This window comes from Poecilia mexicana, unplaced genomic scaffold (genome assembly GCF_051168715.1).
Source record: "Poecilia mexicana isolate PSO_F unplaced genomic scaffold, ASM5116871v1 scaffold_9, whole genome shotgun sequence".
NCBI classification, from domain to species: Eukaryota; Metazoa; Chordata; class Actinopteri; order Cyprinodontiformes; family Poeciliidae; genus Poecilia; species Poecilia mexicana.
The window spans coordinates 29,635,014-29,651,782 of NW_028263378.1; the positions used below are offsets into that span (position 1 = coordinate 29,635,014).

Genomic DNA, 16,769 nt, shown 5'->3' on the forward strand with positions numbered 1-16,769 from the left:
CGGATTGTTATGTCTTTACTCTCTTTAACAAACATCTCAGTGTCAACAGAGGCTTTAAAGGGGCAGTGTTATGTAATAGCAACTTTTGTGAGCTTTACATCATGTAATTGTTATTTTCTTGCGAGAACATACCTGGAGTGTTGCCTTTTTTCTTTCATGCATGTTTAATCTACCGTGGCAACCATTAAGCTGTGCAAGACACCTAGGTGGACAAAGCTCCGCCTTTGAGATGAAGCTCCTCCTCCAAGCTTCCAAGGGATGTAGAGTGGGATTTGGGTAGAACGTTGGGCAAATTTTGAGTGCATCAAATGAGGTGTTACGGCGTCCCCAAATGGTTGCCACGGGAGACTCGAAGATTTCTCAAACATGCATGAACCAGTCAAAGCAACACTCCATGTATGGTTTGATGAGAGAATGACATTAAAACATAATATAAAGCTAAAAAAAGTCAATATTTCATAATCCTCCACATTTAAATTAATATTTCAGTGCATCTCTTACTCCATTTGTTTTGGTCTATTAATCATTTTTCTCCTTTTTGCATTTCAAAGCTCTGCTTGCAACCAACAAAAATGGTGATGCTTTTTGTTTCTCTTTCCCGGTGTTAGGATTCTGATCGAGTGGTTAATATTCTCACTTTGTTCACCTTTATATGAAAGTTGTTGTAAATCTAGAATTTTCCCTCAAAACTCCAATATTTGTGGATCCTTCGTTTAGCAGATTGATCCTCCAACAAAAGCAGCAAAACAAAAGAACAGATGCTGGGATTTATAATCAGACTAATCATCTTGCAAAAAAAAAAGCTATTTTCGCTTAGCATAGTAAACAGACAGATACACTTTACAAAATAGTGAGAGTTCGAGCAGTGTTATTATTGCTATCAACCTATCTCAAGCTGCAAAAGGGTTTAGAGCTACGACAAGAAAGCACTGTATCCAGTAAAAGTTGTTGTGTGTGTGGAGAAAAAAAAAGTCAGTGGTGAAGCCGTATTTAATATTGAATGTATAATTAAAAATGTTCAATTTCTTTCAAGTAGAAGCAAACAAACCCTCATTTCCTCAGTTCAAAGCTCAGCATAAAGTATTTGATATTCTACTGAAAAAAAGTAGAGCTTTGTCCATGCATGTTTAGAAAAGCTGTTGAGCAAAAGATCCTCCCGGATGCTTTCTTTCAGACTGAAAGACGGAAAAGTAAACAAACTAACAGAGTTTCCAACAGAGCGTCGGAGCAGCCTGGTGATGCGGACAGAAGCCGAAGCTCTTCCTTTTGTTTTGATAGTGGAGATGGTCATGCGAAAGTTGCTCCAAATAATAGTAATAATAATAATAATAATAGTAATAAAAAAACACTCCTTTATAACTCTCCTTGGTCTGGGCAGCCGAAATACTCAGAGCGAGAAGAAAGAGAAAGAGAGAGAAAAGTAAAATAATACAAAAAAAAAAACTGAAATGATGATAAGGCGGCTGAATGAGCAGGACAGAAGCAGAGAAAGCAGGGCAAGCTGACCACAGCTTGTCTGACATCAATCCAGGAGTTGGTGTTTTCATCAGCGTCCCACGCTCACTGGACACATATCTGATTCTTCAGACTGTCGGGGAAAAACAGACAGAGACGAAGCCTCGTTAGCGTCACAGCGGCAGCAATGTGCCGCACAGAAACGGTTTGATACGTTTGCAATTTATAACATATATGTACACAAAAGCTTCAATTTAACTGATCATTGCAATATTTTAATGAGCAACAGATGCAATGCATTCTGGGAGACATGTTGATCTCTGTCCTCCTGGATCGTCTCTGCAGCTGCTGTATTTTACAGTAAAGCTCTGTGTATGTTTGAATCTGAGTGACTCAGATCTGATGACACCTGGACATTAGGTTTGCTGTAAATCTGCAATTTCTGTTTTTGTTTCTTCCCTTGCAGAAAAAAAAAGTTTCTATGACAAACTTTGCTGTTATTTGCCTGATCATTAGTCTGAATTTTGCCAGTCTTTCCCACTTCTACTCAAAATATCTGTGTGACCCTAAATTAATCAAAACAATAAGTATTAGTAAAAAAAAGAAGGAAAAATGATAATTGATTTTAAATGAATGTGGATCGGACTGATTTCTACATGATTGAATTTGAACTTGGTTCTGGTTGTCATGGATGGAATTTGCTAAACTGAAATGAAATAACCAATAAAAACAGCTTCTTTATTTCTGCTTTGTATCAACACAAATTCAAGACGTAAGACAATAACTGGAGATGCACTGATATGATATTAATACCTGTATCGGTCCCGATATTGAAAAAAAACCCCAAATCTAGATCAGGTATCCATGACAATGTGTTGAATCGATATGGGCAGATCTATTGAGCCTGGTGCTTTATTATATATTTTACATTATATTTAGAATTCTTAATGGCACTTTGTGAACCATCTGAAAAGTTTGTAGCAATTTATTTCGACATGTTTGACCAAAGTAGTCAACCAATTGGTTTTGCCAGTTTCAGTTGATTTATTTTACACTGGCTGATCTTCTCCTAATTGCACTGAGGGAACAAATTCAAGTTGTTTTTACATGATTGACCAAGCTTGTGAAGTTGTTGGTGTATTTCAGTGTCCTTTATTGATACAGAGTTATCAAATAAATGTGTAATTCAGAACAGTTATGTGTAAAAACCAGAACCATTTTAATCAATGCAGCTGGTCTTCTGTTTGGATCGGTATCGTACTTAGAAGTGAAAAAGTGGATCAGTGCTTTCCTAACAATAACCAGATCTTGATATTATTCATAAGCATTAATAAAACACTAAATAACCACTTTGGATGTAACGCATTAAAGCCTGAATTGACATGCGCAACTTCACATGTATGGAGAGGCTCTTCCAGGTTTTATGGGTTAAAGAATTCATATTACACTGGAAAAGCTTTTTCTTTTTTAAATGTTGGGAGTCTAAAAATCTTTGCTGCTGTTTGTTTTCTGCTCCATTAAACTGTCAGCTCTCAAATGTGCATCCTCCCCACGCCGACAGCAGGGCAGGCTTTTAGAGGTGCATGGGGGCGACACACACCTCACATCCAGCCTCGAAGCACTTCAGGATTACACAGGTAAAAAAAATGAAGCACATTTTAAATGAAGCACAATGTATCAAAAAAGTTCTAATTTGTTGTATGAAAATGAGAAAATGACTCTAAACTTATTCTCACGGTGTAGATTACACAGTTGTTCAACTACCACTGGCCCAGAGCGACGATGCAACTTGACTGCCTCAGTCCCCCCGGCCTGCTCCTCCCCCTTAACTCTGCGACTTATGCATTCTGGTGGTGTGTGACAAATTGTGTCAGCATATTATTCTGGTGAGGCGTTTTCATGCATAATTCATCCCGGAGCCTTCATTCTACACAGACGTCTTCAAATCCCTTTGAAGTTAATTCCCTCTTCCTGATAAATGGCCGCGCCCGCTCCAGCTGCGTTCCAGCTGATTGTCGATGTTGGAAAAGTCACCTGTCCTAAACAATTTCGCCGTACAGTGTGGGAGCGGAGAGAAGATTCACATGAAAGGATTCACTGTGCAAAAGCTTTAAAACAAGGAGAACAAAAGAAAACAAGCTGTCCCACCCAACTTTACGGCTGCTCATAAACGACTGAGGAAACGTTCAGGTACTATAGAACATTTTTATTTTGAAAGACGATTTTTCATCAGGTGATTTTGGTGGTGGAGGAGCAGCATTATGAGTTTTCCAGGCAGATAGGATCATTTTATAGCACAATCAAGTAGCTATGTTACAGTCAGTTGATATAACAATGCTGCACACATCAAATATGACTTAAAAGAAATTTGTATTTGTAATGTAACATCTTGGAATTGGATCTCTGTCTCTTTAAAAACTGCTGCCCTTTTTTGAAACTCCTCCTTCAGAAAGTCATCACAGCATGGCTCCTCTATTAACCCTTTAAAAGTGTTTTAACCAGCGTTTCACTGAGCAGTAGCTCTTATAATGAGCTCTGTAGATGTTCAGTTCCACTAGGTGTTTACTAATTGCTGCTGGCTAGTCTGAAGGAGCTGAGTTGGGGAGTCAAACTGCAGGACCGCTCTGTGAGAAGTGGGAGTTCAGCAGCTTGGAAACTGCAGCTCTGAGGAGGAACTTCGTCCTTGAAGGCGGAGTTAGGTCCACCCAGGTGTTTTGTACAGCTGAATGTTTGCCACAGGAGACTAAAGGATTTCTCAAACATGCATGGAAGAATAAAGGCAATACTTCAAGTTTGTTTTTGATGAGGGAATAACATTAAAACATGATGATAATGTCAAAAAGGTCTATTTTACATATAATACTGCTTCTTTAAGCGTTTCTTTGTTTTTTGGAGGTTCTTTCAAAAGCTGCAGCGGAACAGATTTGACCCCCGGGCCTCAAATTTACCATGTATGACTTAAGGAATATATCCTGAAAATCTGAGCTTTATAGGACGAACCTTTGTGATTTTATAGTTTATTTTTTTCAAAATGTTGGTTTTATTCATAAGCCCCACCTACTTCCATCCATAATTACCAGATTCAATTTAATTTTCTACACCAGCTCTGCCCAGGTTTATCTCTTTAAACTGTACAGCCGTTAATTGCTCATGGGTGTGTGTGTGCGCATGTGCGTGTGTGTATGTGTGATACTGCCAATAATCACCACAGCTTGGGAAGGACAGAGAACACTGGAGGTAGTATGCGGACAGACTGTCATGATTTTTATTATTCTGCCTCACTTCCCTCTGTCATCAAGCCTCTAATTAATTCCCCGGTGCTCAGAAAGATCAGTCAGAAACACAGTTGACCATGGAGCAACCCACTGTCAACATCCAAGTGGGGTAAGTCCCTGTAAGTTCACCTCCTTTGTATCCTTTTTTTTTCGCCTCTCATTCTCCTGGTGAACGTCTCCCTGAGGCCGGCTGCTAGATGAGACAGCAGCTCTCATTCATTTCATTCTCTCTATTCTTCCCTGGAGGGCAATCAAATATTCACTTTGTTCTCTCTCCCTTCCAACTGGATATCATCTATCACCTGTGAACAGGGTCCGAACCCCCTCACAGGCCCGTCACAATAACAATTGTACTGGACGATAAATTGTTCCAAAAGTTATTTTGATAAACGATAATATTGTTATTTTGAGACCATTTTCAAGTCATATCATTGTAGTGGCGTAATAACACAAGAACACATTCTCAAAGATAAATAAATTATCTTTTCGATTAAAAATTATCATTCGATAAAAATGTCACGAAAGACTGAAGACTTTTGTCATCCAGGGAGAAAGGGACAAGAGAAAAATGATAACTCATGCAAATGGAAATTATTGAGCTTGTTTTAATTAATTATGCCATCAATTGATTTGTTGCTTATTGCGACAGACCTGCCTGCGCATGCAGAGGACTGGAAATATAAATCCACAAATCTCTAAGCTGTCTTTGTGTGCGTGTGTGTGTGTGTGTGAATGCTTGTTTATTCTGTGCTGACCTGTGATGGACCTGGGACCTGTCCAGGGTGTGTCCCACCTCTCACTCCATCACTACTACAGTTGGGCACCAGGCCCCTTATAAGGGCGTAGACAGGATTGATGGGTATTATTCAGTGGTTTTTGGTTAATCTTTGTAACTGATTTTTTTTTATTGAGGTTTCTGGATCTAAGATTTCTGATCTGGTTTTTCTTTGCAACATTTTGTCACTTTTGGAAAGTTTTGTTAAATACTACTTCCTGTGGAGTTCGCCAGCACAAATTACAGTTGTTTTCATAGACAAAAGGCCATAGAATCCTTGAATGCATTTCACCGCAAAAACACAAAATCTCACCAAGTATCTTAGTACACCTGAAATGAGACAAAGCTTGTCTTAGGTCAATATTTTTTTAATATTGATAAAACAAAGTACTGGCAGATTATTTCATTTATAACATGCCTTTTTGCAAATTAAATTATTTGCCAGTGGAATCAACTCCTTTTCATCAATTTTAAGGAATTATTTACTTAAAACAAGCTGAAAAGTTACTTGTAAGTTAGTTTCATCTTATTTCAGGTGTATTTGCACTAGAAACTAACCAGATAACTAACTAGGACTAACTAGATACGATTTTTGTGTCTTTACAGTGTTTTTAATAGTTACGTTGTGAAGGAACATTTTTACATTTTGTGCCTAATATCACAAAGTCCTCTTTTTAAAACAATGATCACGTAACAATGTGGCACATTATGCAATATGCGATCACTAACCAGTGCCTGGCTTCATCCTGATCAATATGCTTCTAATAAAAAAACGCTGTAGATCTTTACACATATACATTTTTGAAGCTTATTTAGTCAATAAACGTCAAACATTTTGGTAATTTATTTGCCTATTCATCTTCACTGTCCTGATCCCTGCTACATAGATCTGTCCACTTTATAGCCAACTCCCAGAAGATGTCTAAGAGTTTGCTTTATTGAAATATGAATATAGCTACAGGCTAACTCCTCTGACAGGACATCCGTCTGTTGTAATAAACATTTACAGTACAGGAGACATATCTCACAGTATGAGACAAAGTATAGTATAAAGAGACAAAAAAATAATAATTCTGAACACGGGATGGGCGACTGCGGCTCTTAGGGAAGAGAAGAAACGTCTTTGTGATCGGAAGGTTGTGGGTTCAACTCCAGCTTCATGTCAGTGCTGCCATGGGCTCCTCAAAACACAAGTTGTCTACCGAACTATGTAATGTGTATTAATGTACACGTTTGTAAGTGTGGATAGGTGAATGTGGTGCTAGTGTACTGTGCTTTGAGCAGTCCATATGACTGGAAAAGCTCTATATAAGTTCAGTCCATTTACTGTGAACTGTGTGGATGGGAATGGGCAGAAGAAAGTCTTTAACAGCAAACCTAACTCAGTTCAGTCTGAAGGAATGGGCCAAAATGTCAAACTTTTGTGAGAGACCTGTAGAGAGGAAACCCAAAACGTCTGAATTTTTATTTTGTATTTTTCAGTGGGCCTAATTCTCCTTCATAGAGACGAGCTGCTTATAGGTCTGCTAAACCACCATCATTGCTCCAGAACTTGATGTGTGTGTGTTCCCGGCTCTGCTCCTCCAGACTGAGCAGCTCTCTGGTAGCAGACGACATGTTCGCTGATCCACTGCTAAACTACATGACACATGTTGTTTGGAGTCTGCCATGATGTAAATTACGGGGCAGTCAGTGAATGCGGTCAGCTGTCAATCACACAATACTAGTGCAGATAGCGCTACTACAAACGCTGTGGCGGATCTGAACCAGGTGGAGGCGCTACAGCAGAGAAGCATTTGGATTTCCTCCCTTTGTCAGTAAAAATGCCTTATATGGAATTTTTACATGAAACCAGCAAAAATTGGATTTTTCATTTTGGGCCAGAGCGTTGGGCTGACTAACCAATCCTGCCATCTGTTTTACCACCGCATGGCTAAATATACCCCATAAGACAGCGTGTCTGAGTTCCATTGCCTTTTTAATTCAATATGATGGTGTGACTCAGTAGATGACATGCCTCCATGCAGGTTGCTGTGCTCTGACTCACACTGTCCTCCGCTCCGCCAGGAGAACATGGTATCAATGTGAAATAGACGCAGGCAGGTTAAATCTGTCCCGTTGCGCTCTGACAGCTGCAGCAGCGTTCTCACTGCTTCCCCATGTCATGTGCAGCGGTTACCCAACCAGAGATACTACAGAGCTGCACACTTTCTGCCCACTGCTTGTTGTTTCTGTTTACCTCTGAACATATCCAGCCTGCGCCTGTTACAGTCAGCCAGCTCAGAGGAATCAACATTTCAAAGCAACTCTATCTGGATCATGAACATTTGGTTTCTTTTTAAGAATCACTGAGTCTCGTTCAAGATTATTTTGGAATTTTGCCTAAATATTAACATGAACATGATTTTAACTAAATTAACACGCAGGTTTTAACAAGTGTCAAAGTAAAAACAGATATTTGCAACGCCGCAGTTTGTACTACAATTTGTACTACAATTGATTTCGTTTTAATCAAGTCTTATTGGTTATTTTCAATTATTTCTTCAGCTTTCTTCATCTTTTGAAGTGGTCACTGCTAAAGTTAGTGCTCCTCATCTAATAATAAACCCCCGACGAGGTAGTTTGAAAATAGTTGTTTCCAGATAAACAAGACTGTCAACCAACTGTTATTCTTAATTAAGTCTTGAGCTAATCTAATTAGCTTAAAGCTAATTTGGCCCCAAACTAAATTCTTCACTACAAATCTTGGTTTTAAACAAACATACTCACAGTTCTTATATTGCATCTAAATAATTTGTCTGTTGTAACCCAATTACAATTAATTGAAAGTTATTTTGACCTCATTCTAATTTCCTCAAAATGAAACTAGTTTTTAAACATTCACAGTTCATACTGACCTGATATCATAACATCATTTTATTGGTAACTTGATTTAGTCTTATTTATTCCTTACAGTAGTTTTTTAGTTTTCATTACTCTGTTGCTTTTATGCTGCAGTTTAGTTGAGTGTAACTAGCTTAGGTATTTCATTGAAATATTTTAGCTGTAAGGTTGGACATATTTTTGTTAATAAATTCTTACATTTGAGGTTAGTTGTCTGTATTTATCTCTGGGCAGAGAAGTGTAGGTTTGATTATCAACTAATTTGATTATCAATTAAATTGTGGAAAATGTTTATGAAATCCAACCAGTTAGGATTCATGTGGCAGCAGATATTCATTCAAAACTCTGAGCACTAACAATGTGGTGTGCGAGGGCATGAAAGTTACCCACGGTGACCCTGGATAGAGATCCAATGACTCTGACAAAGTGCAGCAGACACCCGTGGCTAAACCATGGAGTCTGTTAAATGATTGTCACATCTCCTGATGCCAGGATTTCATTGGAGGGTAGCAGCAAGAAAACAGCCAGCTGAGACAATTAAATCCTGGACATTCACACCTGCTGCCCTGGACCAGCTCAACGTCCCCCTGCAAAGTCCTCCTGCTGAAGCTGCTTAAGGCCAAGTGGCCACTGCAGAGGAAAATTAGCTAAGAGTAAAAACCAGGCTGATGTTTTCCGTGTGAATTTTACGGTGGTCGACAGCAAATGACAAAACCTGCTGCAAAAACACAAGAATGATGCAAACTCCAAAACACACACACACAGAAAAAAAAAAAAAAAAACAAGTGCAACAGAGAAATGCTGGAACCACAGGAAATAATAGAAACAAAATGGAAAATGCTGAAAAAATAAAACAACAGCAATTTGATTGATCGCCAAATCAAAGGGGCCAGATTCAGACAGGATATCATGATTTAACTGGATGAACAATGCAAACAAAGAAATGGTGCATAATATTTCATGCTTATTTTTCCCTCAAATGCGCAACCTTTTAAAATAATTTTGAACAGAATATTTACAAAGATAATATTACCTAGCCTGGTCAAAAGGCGCCGCCAGGAATCTTGGGCCCCATGACAAAAAATTAAATTGGGCCCCTTTAAAAAACACGTCTCTCCATAAACCAACAGAGACAGTGTAACCAACGGTAACTAGTAGTTTCTGACGAGGTTGCTATAAACATGCCCACTTTGACTCACTATACTGAATATTTGCTCTTCAGGGTTCAATGAACAGATAAACATCACAGGTCCAAACAAGGACAATCATGATGACACATTACATTTCAAGATCTTTATGCTAAGCTAATATGATCTGCGTAATATAATACGCTCCAAAAATGATAATTATTACTCTTGTTTGTAAGTTTTTCCTAAGTCATGAGCTGCCATCACTTATTCTAAGTTGCTTATCAGTGTAAAATGATCTCTTTGGCCGAACACAAAGCAGAAAATTCTCATCAGCTTTTATCACGCCCTTTGACACCAGCTGGATGTTTGAAAGACAACTTACTAAGCATCATTGTGCAGCCTGTCTGTCTTATAGAGCTCCCTCCACACCTATTGCCTGACTCTCTGCTAAATAGCTGATAAATGAGCTAATAAGGAGACTTGAAGACATCAATGTGCCACTCTTTTTAAACTTTTCCCATATTCCTCTGACTGCAGAAATGTGTAGCAGAATTTACTGATAACTACTTGATACATGTCAGAATTAGAAAAATATTTGTATTGCTAGTGATCCAATATGCATCTGCAACATTTAAATGGAAATTAAATGTTGTAATAGCCACCAAGTATCTTCAAAGAGTTGGTGGATGTTGTTGCTGTGGGCAGGAAGGATCATCTCCAGTATCAATCATTCTTCTAAAGACAGTGTTGCTGTCATGACATGCTAACACTTCAATATCCCGATTGCAGACACAATATCCCACGATCACAAGTCTTGGATGAGACCATAAGTTGTTGTAATGAAGTGGTAAATCAATCTCATCTGCCTCTACTGCTGCTCCCTTGTAAATATCTCTCTGGCTGTTTGGTTTGAAAGCTGGGCAGAAAGATGTTGGGTTTGGGGATATGATTCTTACCCATTACAAACTGTGGAAGACATTTTCTCTGCTCTGCATGAACAAAACCTTCTTTTCAAGTCTCATGAGATTTGTGGTTGTAGTACAGGTGGCAGTAGTTAGTTCACTATTTGAGCTTTTGAAATAATGATTAGCGTCTCCCGGTCGTAAAAATAAACCTAAAAAAGTATTGCCATGGATACACATCATACCAACTGCCCAAAACTAAAAGAGAAAGAGCAAAAAACTTCCAACTGTATGTCATCCAAAACGAGAGGGGACAACTGTCCTAAGATGCAATGCCTCAACAAAAAATAACCATGAACAAAAATCTACAGAAAGAATAAATCAGAGCCACCCTAACACTATATAACCCATCCCAATTCCAACATGGGGGGTAGGAAGGTGAGGAGGAGGATGATGGGGGAGGTTGGTTGGTCAGTGTGGTAGAGTTCTCAAACACTCACATCATCATTCCAAAGATGAAGGGAAACTCTGTGATGTCACAACTAGAGTCCTGCTTGTGATGTCATCAGCTCTGTATGTATGTAACAAACTTCTACATTCTTGTCATTGCTTGCTGTACTACTGACAAGTTCAGACGTTTGCAAAGCTCTTTCAAAGTTGAACATTGAGATCGTTTACTGATCAAAACGGATTTTAACAAACATTGTTTTGTCCAACATGTCGAACCAAAGGCCACATTCCTCCAACGGTGAGATGAGACCCCAGCATGGAGCATGGAGAGCTGGACAGAATCTGCAAGGCTGGACTGAGAACAGAACGCCTCCCGTTGAGTTACAGAGAGAGATCCAGAGACTTGGCTCTCTTTTGGAAAAGGAGAGAGCAAGATGGTTTGAGGAGAACCAAAAGCTAGTCTACGTGCAAAGAGAACTGGAGAATACAAAAGTCGAGTTACAAGGGCAGAAAAGACTCAAGGAGATGAAGAGAGAACTACTGACAGGAGAAGAGTTTTCTGATTCAGAGTCTCTCAGACGAGCTATAATCGCTTCCAGGGTGCACAGCGACAAAAAACACAAGACGTAAAGGCTGCTGCAGAAAACCTGAGAGCTGAGAAGGACGATCTCCAAGAAAAAATGTCCAAGGAGATTGCCTGCCTGCAGGAAACAGAGAACCATCTGCAGAGTGAGCTGGTGCTGTATAAGATTTCATACCAAGAATTAAACAGGAGGAATGAAGCAGATGTTTCTGCCCTGTGAGAGAAAGCAGAAGTTTATCAGAATGAGGTGAATTGTGAGAAAGAAGCTAATTTGGAAAGAGCCAAGAATGACCATCATCTTATCAATGCACTTAGAGCTGAAAAGAACAATCTGCATCAGAAAATGGCACTAGAGTTCTCTTTCCTGCAGCAGCAATCCACAGAGACCTTAAAACATCTCCAAAGTGAACTGGAGCAGGCTAAAGTTTCTTACCAGGAACTTAAAATTACATATGAAGGAGATGTTTCTGCTTAAAGACAGCAAGCAGAAATATTTAAGCAGGAGGTAGATAAAGAGATGAAAGCTCACTCACTGAAAATGATGAGGGACCAAAAGATTATCAGTGAACTTGGAGCCGAGAAGGACAGTCTCCAAAAGCAACTCACTGTCCTCCAACAACGGTACTGTAGCTGTGAGGTTAATTATAAAACAGAGCTGGAAAATCTGAAAACGGAGCTCCAAGACAGAGATGAACTAGGACCTCCAAGAAGAAAAGTGGCCAGGCATCAAGAACCAAACGGGGAAAACTACACTATCCCTGTAAAAACCATTTATGACCCTGCGTCCATGGATCTGGAACATCTATTAGAGAATATTGAATTTCCTGATGAATCTCCCAAGGAGCTAAATGACTTCGTAAACGAGATGCTGAGAGATTCAAGTATCCTTGATCCCGAAGCCATGGAAGTGACAGACCTGTATGTGGAAACTCTGTCAGAGAAAAGGGAAAGCCAAGATCCTGAACCATTGGAGGCGTCTCTGAAGAAACATCTTCAGTGTGGAAAACGATGTGACACACTTTGAGCCTCAAGAAGCAACAAAAACTGAAGAGAAGCAAGAAAACCTCTAAAACAAACAACTAGCAAAAAGTGTCCAGGTAAGTTCTGAACCGTTTCAAGACCTCAAAACACATCTCATGTTTAAGACAAAAAAATGGGCGGCATCTTCACAGAAAAGAGATTTTAGTTCTTAACCAAGCTCCTCTTTCCGTGGACGTTTGCATGTTCTTCTTGTGTTAGTGGGGGTTTCCTCTGGGTGCTCCGGTTCCCCCCAAATTTCCAAAATCAGGTAAATTGGGGTGATTGTAAATGTAAATTGTCCTCAAAAAAGGTAGCAGTAATTTCTGAAAAAGTTGAATTTGCAAACCGTTCGGATTGGAGAAACATAAAAAGAGTAATATCCGGTGAGAGTTGCCCTTTGTCACAAATTTCTAGGAGCCGTCAAGGTGTTGATGGGATCCATTTTGGTGGCCTTAGGATCGCGTCTGCAAAAAGGATTTCTTTTTGCAGATGTGATGAAGTCCTATTGGCTTCAATTGGCTGTTTCATACTTGACTGTTTACTGAATGTAACTGTTTAAAAGTCTGTTAAAATAATTTTCAGTTAGTGTCATTTAGCTTATGGAAAAAGTGCCCATCACAAAAATCCCCGAAAGTGTGGCTTATAGACAAGTGCAGCATAAATAATAATGCAGTTATAGATAACTGCATAGTTATCTATAACTGCATAGATATCTATGTGGGAATAGATATCTGTAATTTAAATGCAAGCTAAGGTAGGACTGTCTGGACTGGCTTCAGTCCAGAGGGGAGTCTGTTTTTTTTTTATTTTACAAAGATTGTTTGAATTTCTGTCAGTAATAAATATTTTTTTGTTGTGTAATTCTAAAAAGGGCAAAGTGAGACAAAACCCCATCACTCCCTGGAATGATGCCAACTAGCTCATCACTGAACACAATGTTGCTCACCTTTTTCACTGGAACAGGAGAGAGGTTATACTGGTATCGGGATTAGAGCTGCTGCTGACTGGCTCCTCTGTTAAGTGTGGTAAAAGGTACAGGTACTTAGATTGTGTCCAGCAGAATTTCTATCAGGCCAATCAGAGAAAAGAAGAGGTTGCAGTGTTTGTTGTTGTGCGTTTTAGACTGCCTGTAGTTTTAGCAATGGCAGTGGAGGAACTGCACGGAGCCATTCAGTGTTGGTCACTTTTCCAAATATTGAACTAACATCAACAGCCAACTTTTTCAACTCTGCGCTTCTCTCTATGCAGTGGAGGATGGTTGTTTACAGAAGGTAACTTCTGGTAAGCTTCATACCGTCAAACTGGCACATTAACAATCAGACAAAATTTAAACTTTGCATGCCTACAGGAAGCAATCATTTCTCAATATCAGTGGGTCCAGACCCTGGGTGTGCTGGTTTTTACCATGATAGACGCCCCCTAGCGGTCTGGAGCACTTCTGTTTTGTGAAGCGAGTTTGCAGCATTTGATACTTGCTCTTATTAAACTAAGCTTTTTTTGTTTTTGTTTTTAGTTGAATGTACCAGGAAGCCAGTGTTTCCTTCAGTCTGTTCACAAGAGAACTAGATGATTAATACTGTATAATTTATTGGACGTACAAGCACAGATGCAGATCTTTGCCAATTTCTTTTCCTTTCTTTTTTTATTTTTTTTATTTTTTTTTTTAGCTCATGTCTTGACAGCAGTCTAGCAGAAACTGAGATTCAGTGAACTGCTTGCTTGCTGTGACCGACGTGTAAAAACTTGTTGACTCTCAGCTGGAGCTCGTCTCCTGTGTGTGTGTCACAGCCACCAGTTAGCTCCAGCATGAGAAAGAAAAACATGCTCAATTAAAGCAAAATGAGTCCATCTGAAATTCCTGTTGGGGCTGTGCAGCTCATTACAATATTCTCATCATTTATGCATGCGCCGCAGTGTGCCGCGTTTGAAACGCATGGGAAGCAGATGAAAGCAAAGACAACACATGTTGGTGTGGATGGAGTGCGGAGGCTTCTAGCTCCTCGCCGCGTGTCGGCGGCGGAGAACGGCGGCCGCGTGACGCACTCACTTGTTTTGGTGCTTGGAGCCCTGCAGGTGCGAGTGGTACTGCGCCACCGAGTTGAGCGTGACGCCGCACACTTCACAGGTGTAGCTCCGCTTCAGGCCTGCAACCAAACACAAACACACGGAATGAATCAATTCAGGAAACACACTTCTCAGCCTTCATTACACCGGACTGACACGTCTTAAATCATGATGTGGGAATATGATTTTCACTCTATTGCACGGTATACGGACAAGCCACCCGAACCAGAAAAGCAATTCTGCAAGGGGGTAAAACCCCCCCCCAAAAAACGGATGATTGATTTATGCAAATGTATTTTCATCTTGCAGGTGGACTTGCAGTGTCTTTTTCATGATCGCAGGCTGCTGGTGATGGAGTGGAAAAAATCTATTAGAGTGGCACCTACAGCGGATTGAAGACTCCCGGAAATTGCATTTCACAGTTTCATCTGACAGCATTCGGTTTTGTTTCTCAGCACAGAAATATTTGGATGTAGACTTTTAGGTTGCCACGTTTAAACCACTTTAACAGAACTCTGGTTTGTTTGCCAAGAAAGTCCAACTCGTTTGCAGAGGTGTGCTTTTTTGTTCAAACTCTGACCAGAAAAGCAAACTCTGTTCCTACTTCCTGTCGTCTTTGTTGTAGTTACCAGTAGTAACAACCGGCTGTTGATCACATGACTCATGGTGTGAAAAGAGTGTTTCCGTTGCAACTTTGCAATACATCCATTTCAGTACGGCTGAAAAAAACCCACCTAATTAATCCTAGTGAAAAGAAAGTTGTTTTTACTGTGTTTCCATTCAGTAAATTATCTTTGTAATTCCCATTTGTGCAGTTTTATGGTTAATGGAAACATAGATTTACAACATTTATAGGCATTATGTTGGGTCAAGGGCAAAATGCCCTACGGCAAAGAAAACCTACGTTAAAATGGAAGTAGTTTTTTTTTTCCTAAAGTCAAACCTCTGCTAGTTTCCCCACTTTTTAAACTCCAACAAATGAAAATTGTATCCAGAGTTTCTGCTGTGCCTCAAACATTTTCTCTGTAGGTTCTTTTCTCAGCATGTGTTTCATACAGGAAGATCTTTGTTGGCACACGACCTCCGTCCTCCATTTCCTGCGTAGCCACTCAACAAAAGCAAGACAACAGCTAAAGGGTTAATAAAATTAAACTTTGACTTCCAGCTGAAGCCGTTTTAAAATGGTTAAAGTCCTCTGGGGACATCGACTCGACTCCTCATAAGCTTGGATAAGAATGTAATAATAAAAAACTTTGGTCTACTTTACCTTTATTAAATTTGGTTTATTTACGCAAAGCAAACAAACAAAATCTGTGATTGAGCTTTATCAGTAACAGGAACTTCAAGCCTGACCACAATTCAAACGAACCTGGATCTGTCAGCATTATTGGCGTCCAGAAATGCTAATAAGTTGCTAATTTCCTCTTAATTCAATCACACACCAGCAGCCTTTTCACTGCGATTTCAGATGTGTCGAGTGTTGCTGCGAATTGCGAGCAGCCCGCGTAATCGCTGTCGTGTTGCACTAATCTTATTGCGGCATGAATAATGGCCCACTTGATTGCCTTGCTCTCAAAATTAAGTTAGCTTCCCCATTCGCGTGGCTCCCAGCGAAAGGCCGAGAGAAAATAAATGTCACTGTGCTCTCATTGAGTCACATTTCCATATCCTCCTGCGTCTGATAAAACGTTTACAGAATCATGTGTCACCGGAGATTGAGCTGCTGAAATTTAGAAAGGAGGGGCTTTTTTTTTTTTCCTCTCTCCTTTATTCTTTCAACGTTTTGGAAGGAGAGGGTGGAAATCTGCATCTAGTAGCAGTTTTCTTCTGAGTCAGCAGTGTCAGCTGTTTTCCCTCTAACATTTTGATAGAGGGCAATATTTCCCCCGGAGAGAGCAGCAGCAATTCCCCCCGCCGATAAGCTTTCACCGTCTGCGCCCCACGCAGTCAGCAGATGTCACAAACGTTTTGCAGCAGGTAGCATGGGCGAGCGCTTCGAGCCGCTTTTCAGACTCTTTTCCAAAGGATGAAATGTTACACAGCAGCTCCAGAAATCAGTCAGTGCCATCCACCTGTAGCCGCTGCCGTATGACGACGTGCTGCATGAGCAATGGAGCGCCGGCGGTCCCGGGGCCTTGGTGGGCTCTCCCCTCCATCACCTTTACTTCCTACCCTCTGGGGCGGCGCCGATGAGTCACTGGAAACTCGTTTGTTGATTTGTGAAATGGAGAT

General features: G+C 40.1%; 1 protein-coding gene and 1 pseudogene across 3 annotated transcripts in view; one reads left to right on the forward strand and one right to left on the reverse strand.

Moving 5' to 3' along the window:
* Positions 1–976: 976 nt before the first annotated feature.
* The window catches only part of zmat4a (zinc finger, matrin-type 4a), an 81,889-nt gene continuing 66,096 nt past the window's right edge, over positions 977–16,769 (reverse strand). For all 3 annotated transcript variants that reach the window (XM_015006545.2, XM_015006546.2, XM_015006547.2), the window contains exons 6-7: positions 14,521–14,617; positions 977–1,588 (exon numbers count right to left, since the gene is read on the reverse strand). In XM_015006545.2, the coding sequence (XP_014862031.1) occupies positions 1,561–1,588; positions 14,521–14,617 (125 nt within the window). In that variant the 3' untranslated portion in view covers positions 977–1,560. The remainder of the gene's footprint in view (positions 1,589–14,520; positions 14,618–16,769) is intronic.
* LOC148157752 (uncharacterized) lies at positions 11,551–12,477 on the forward strand (annotated as a pseudogene).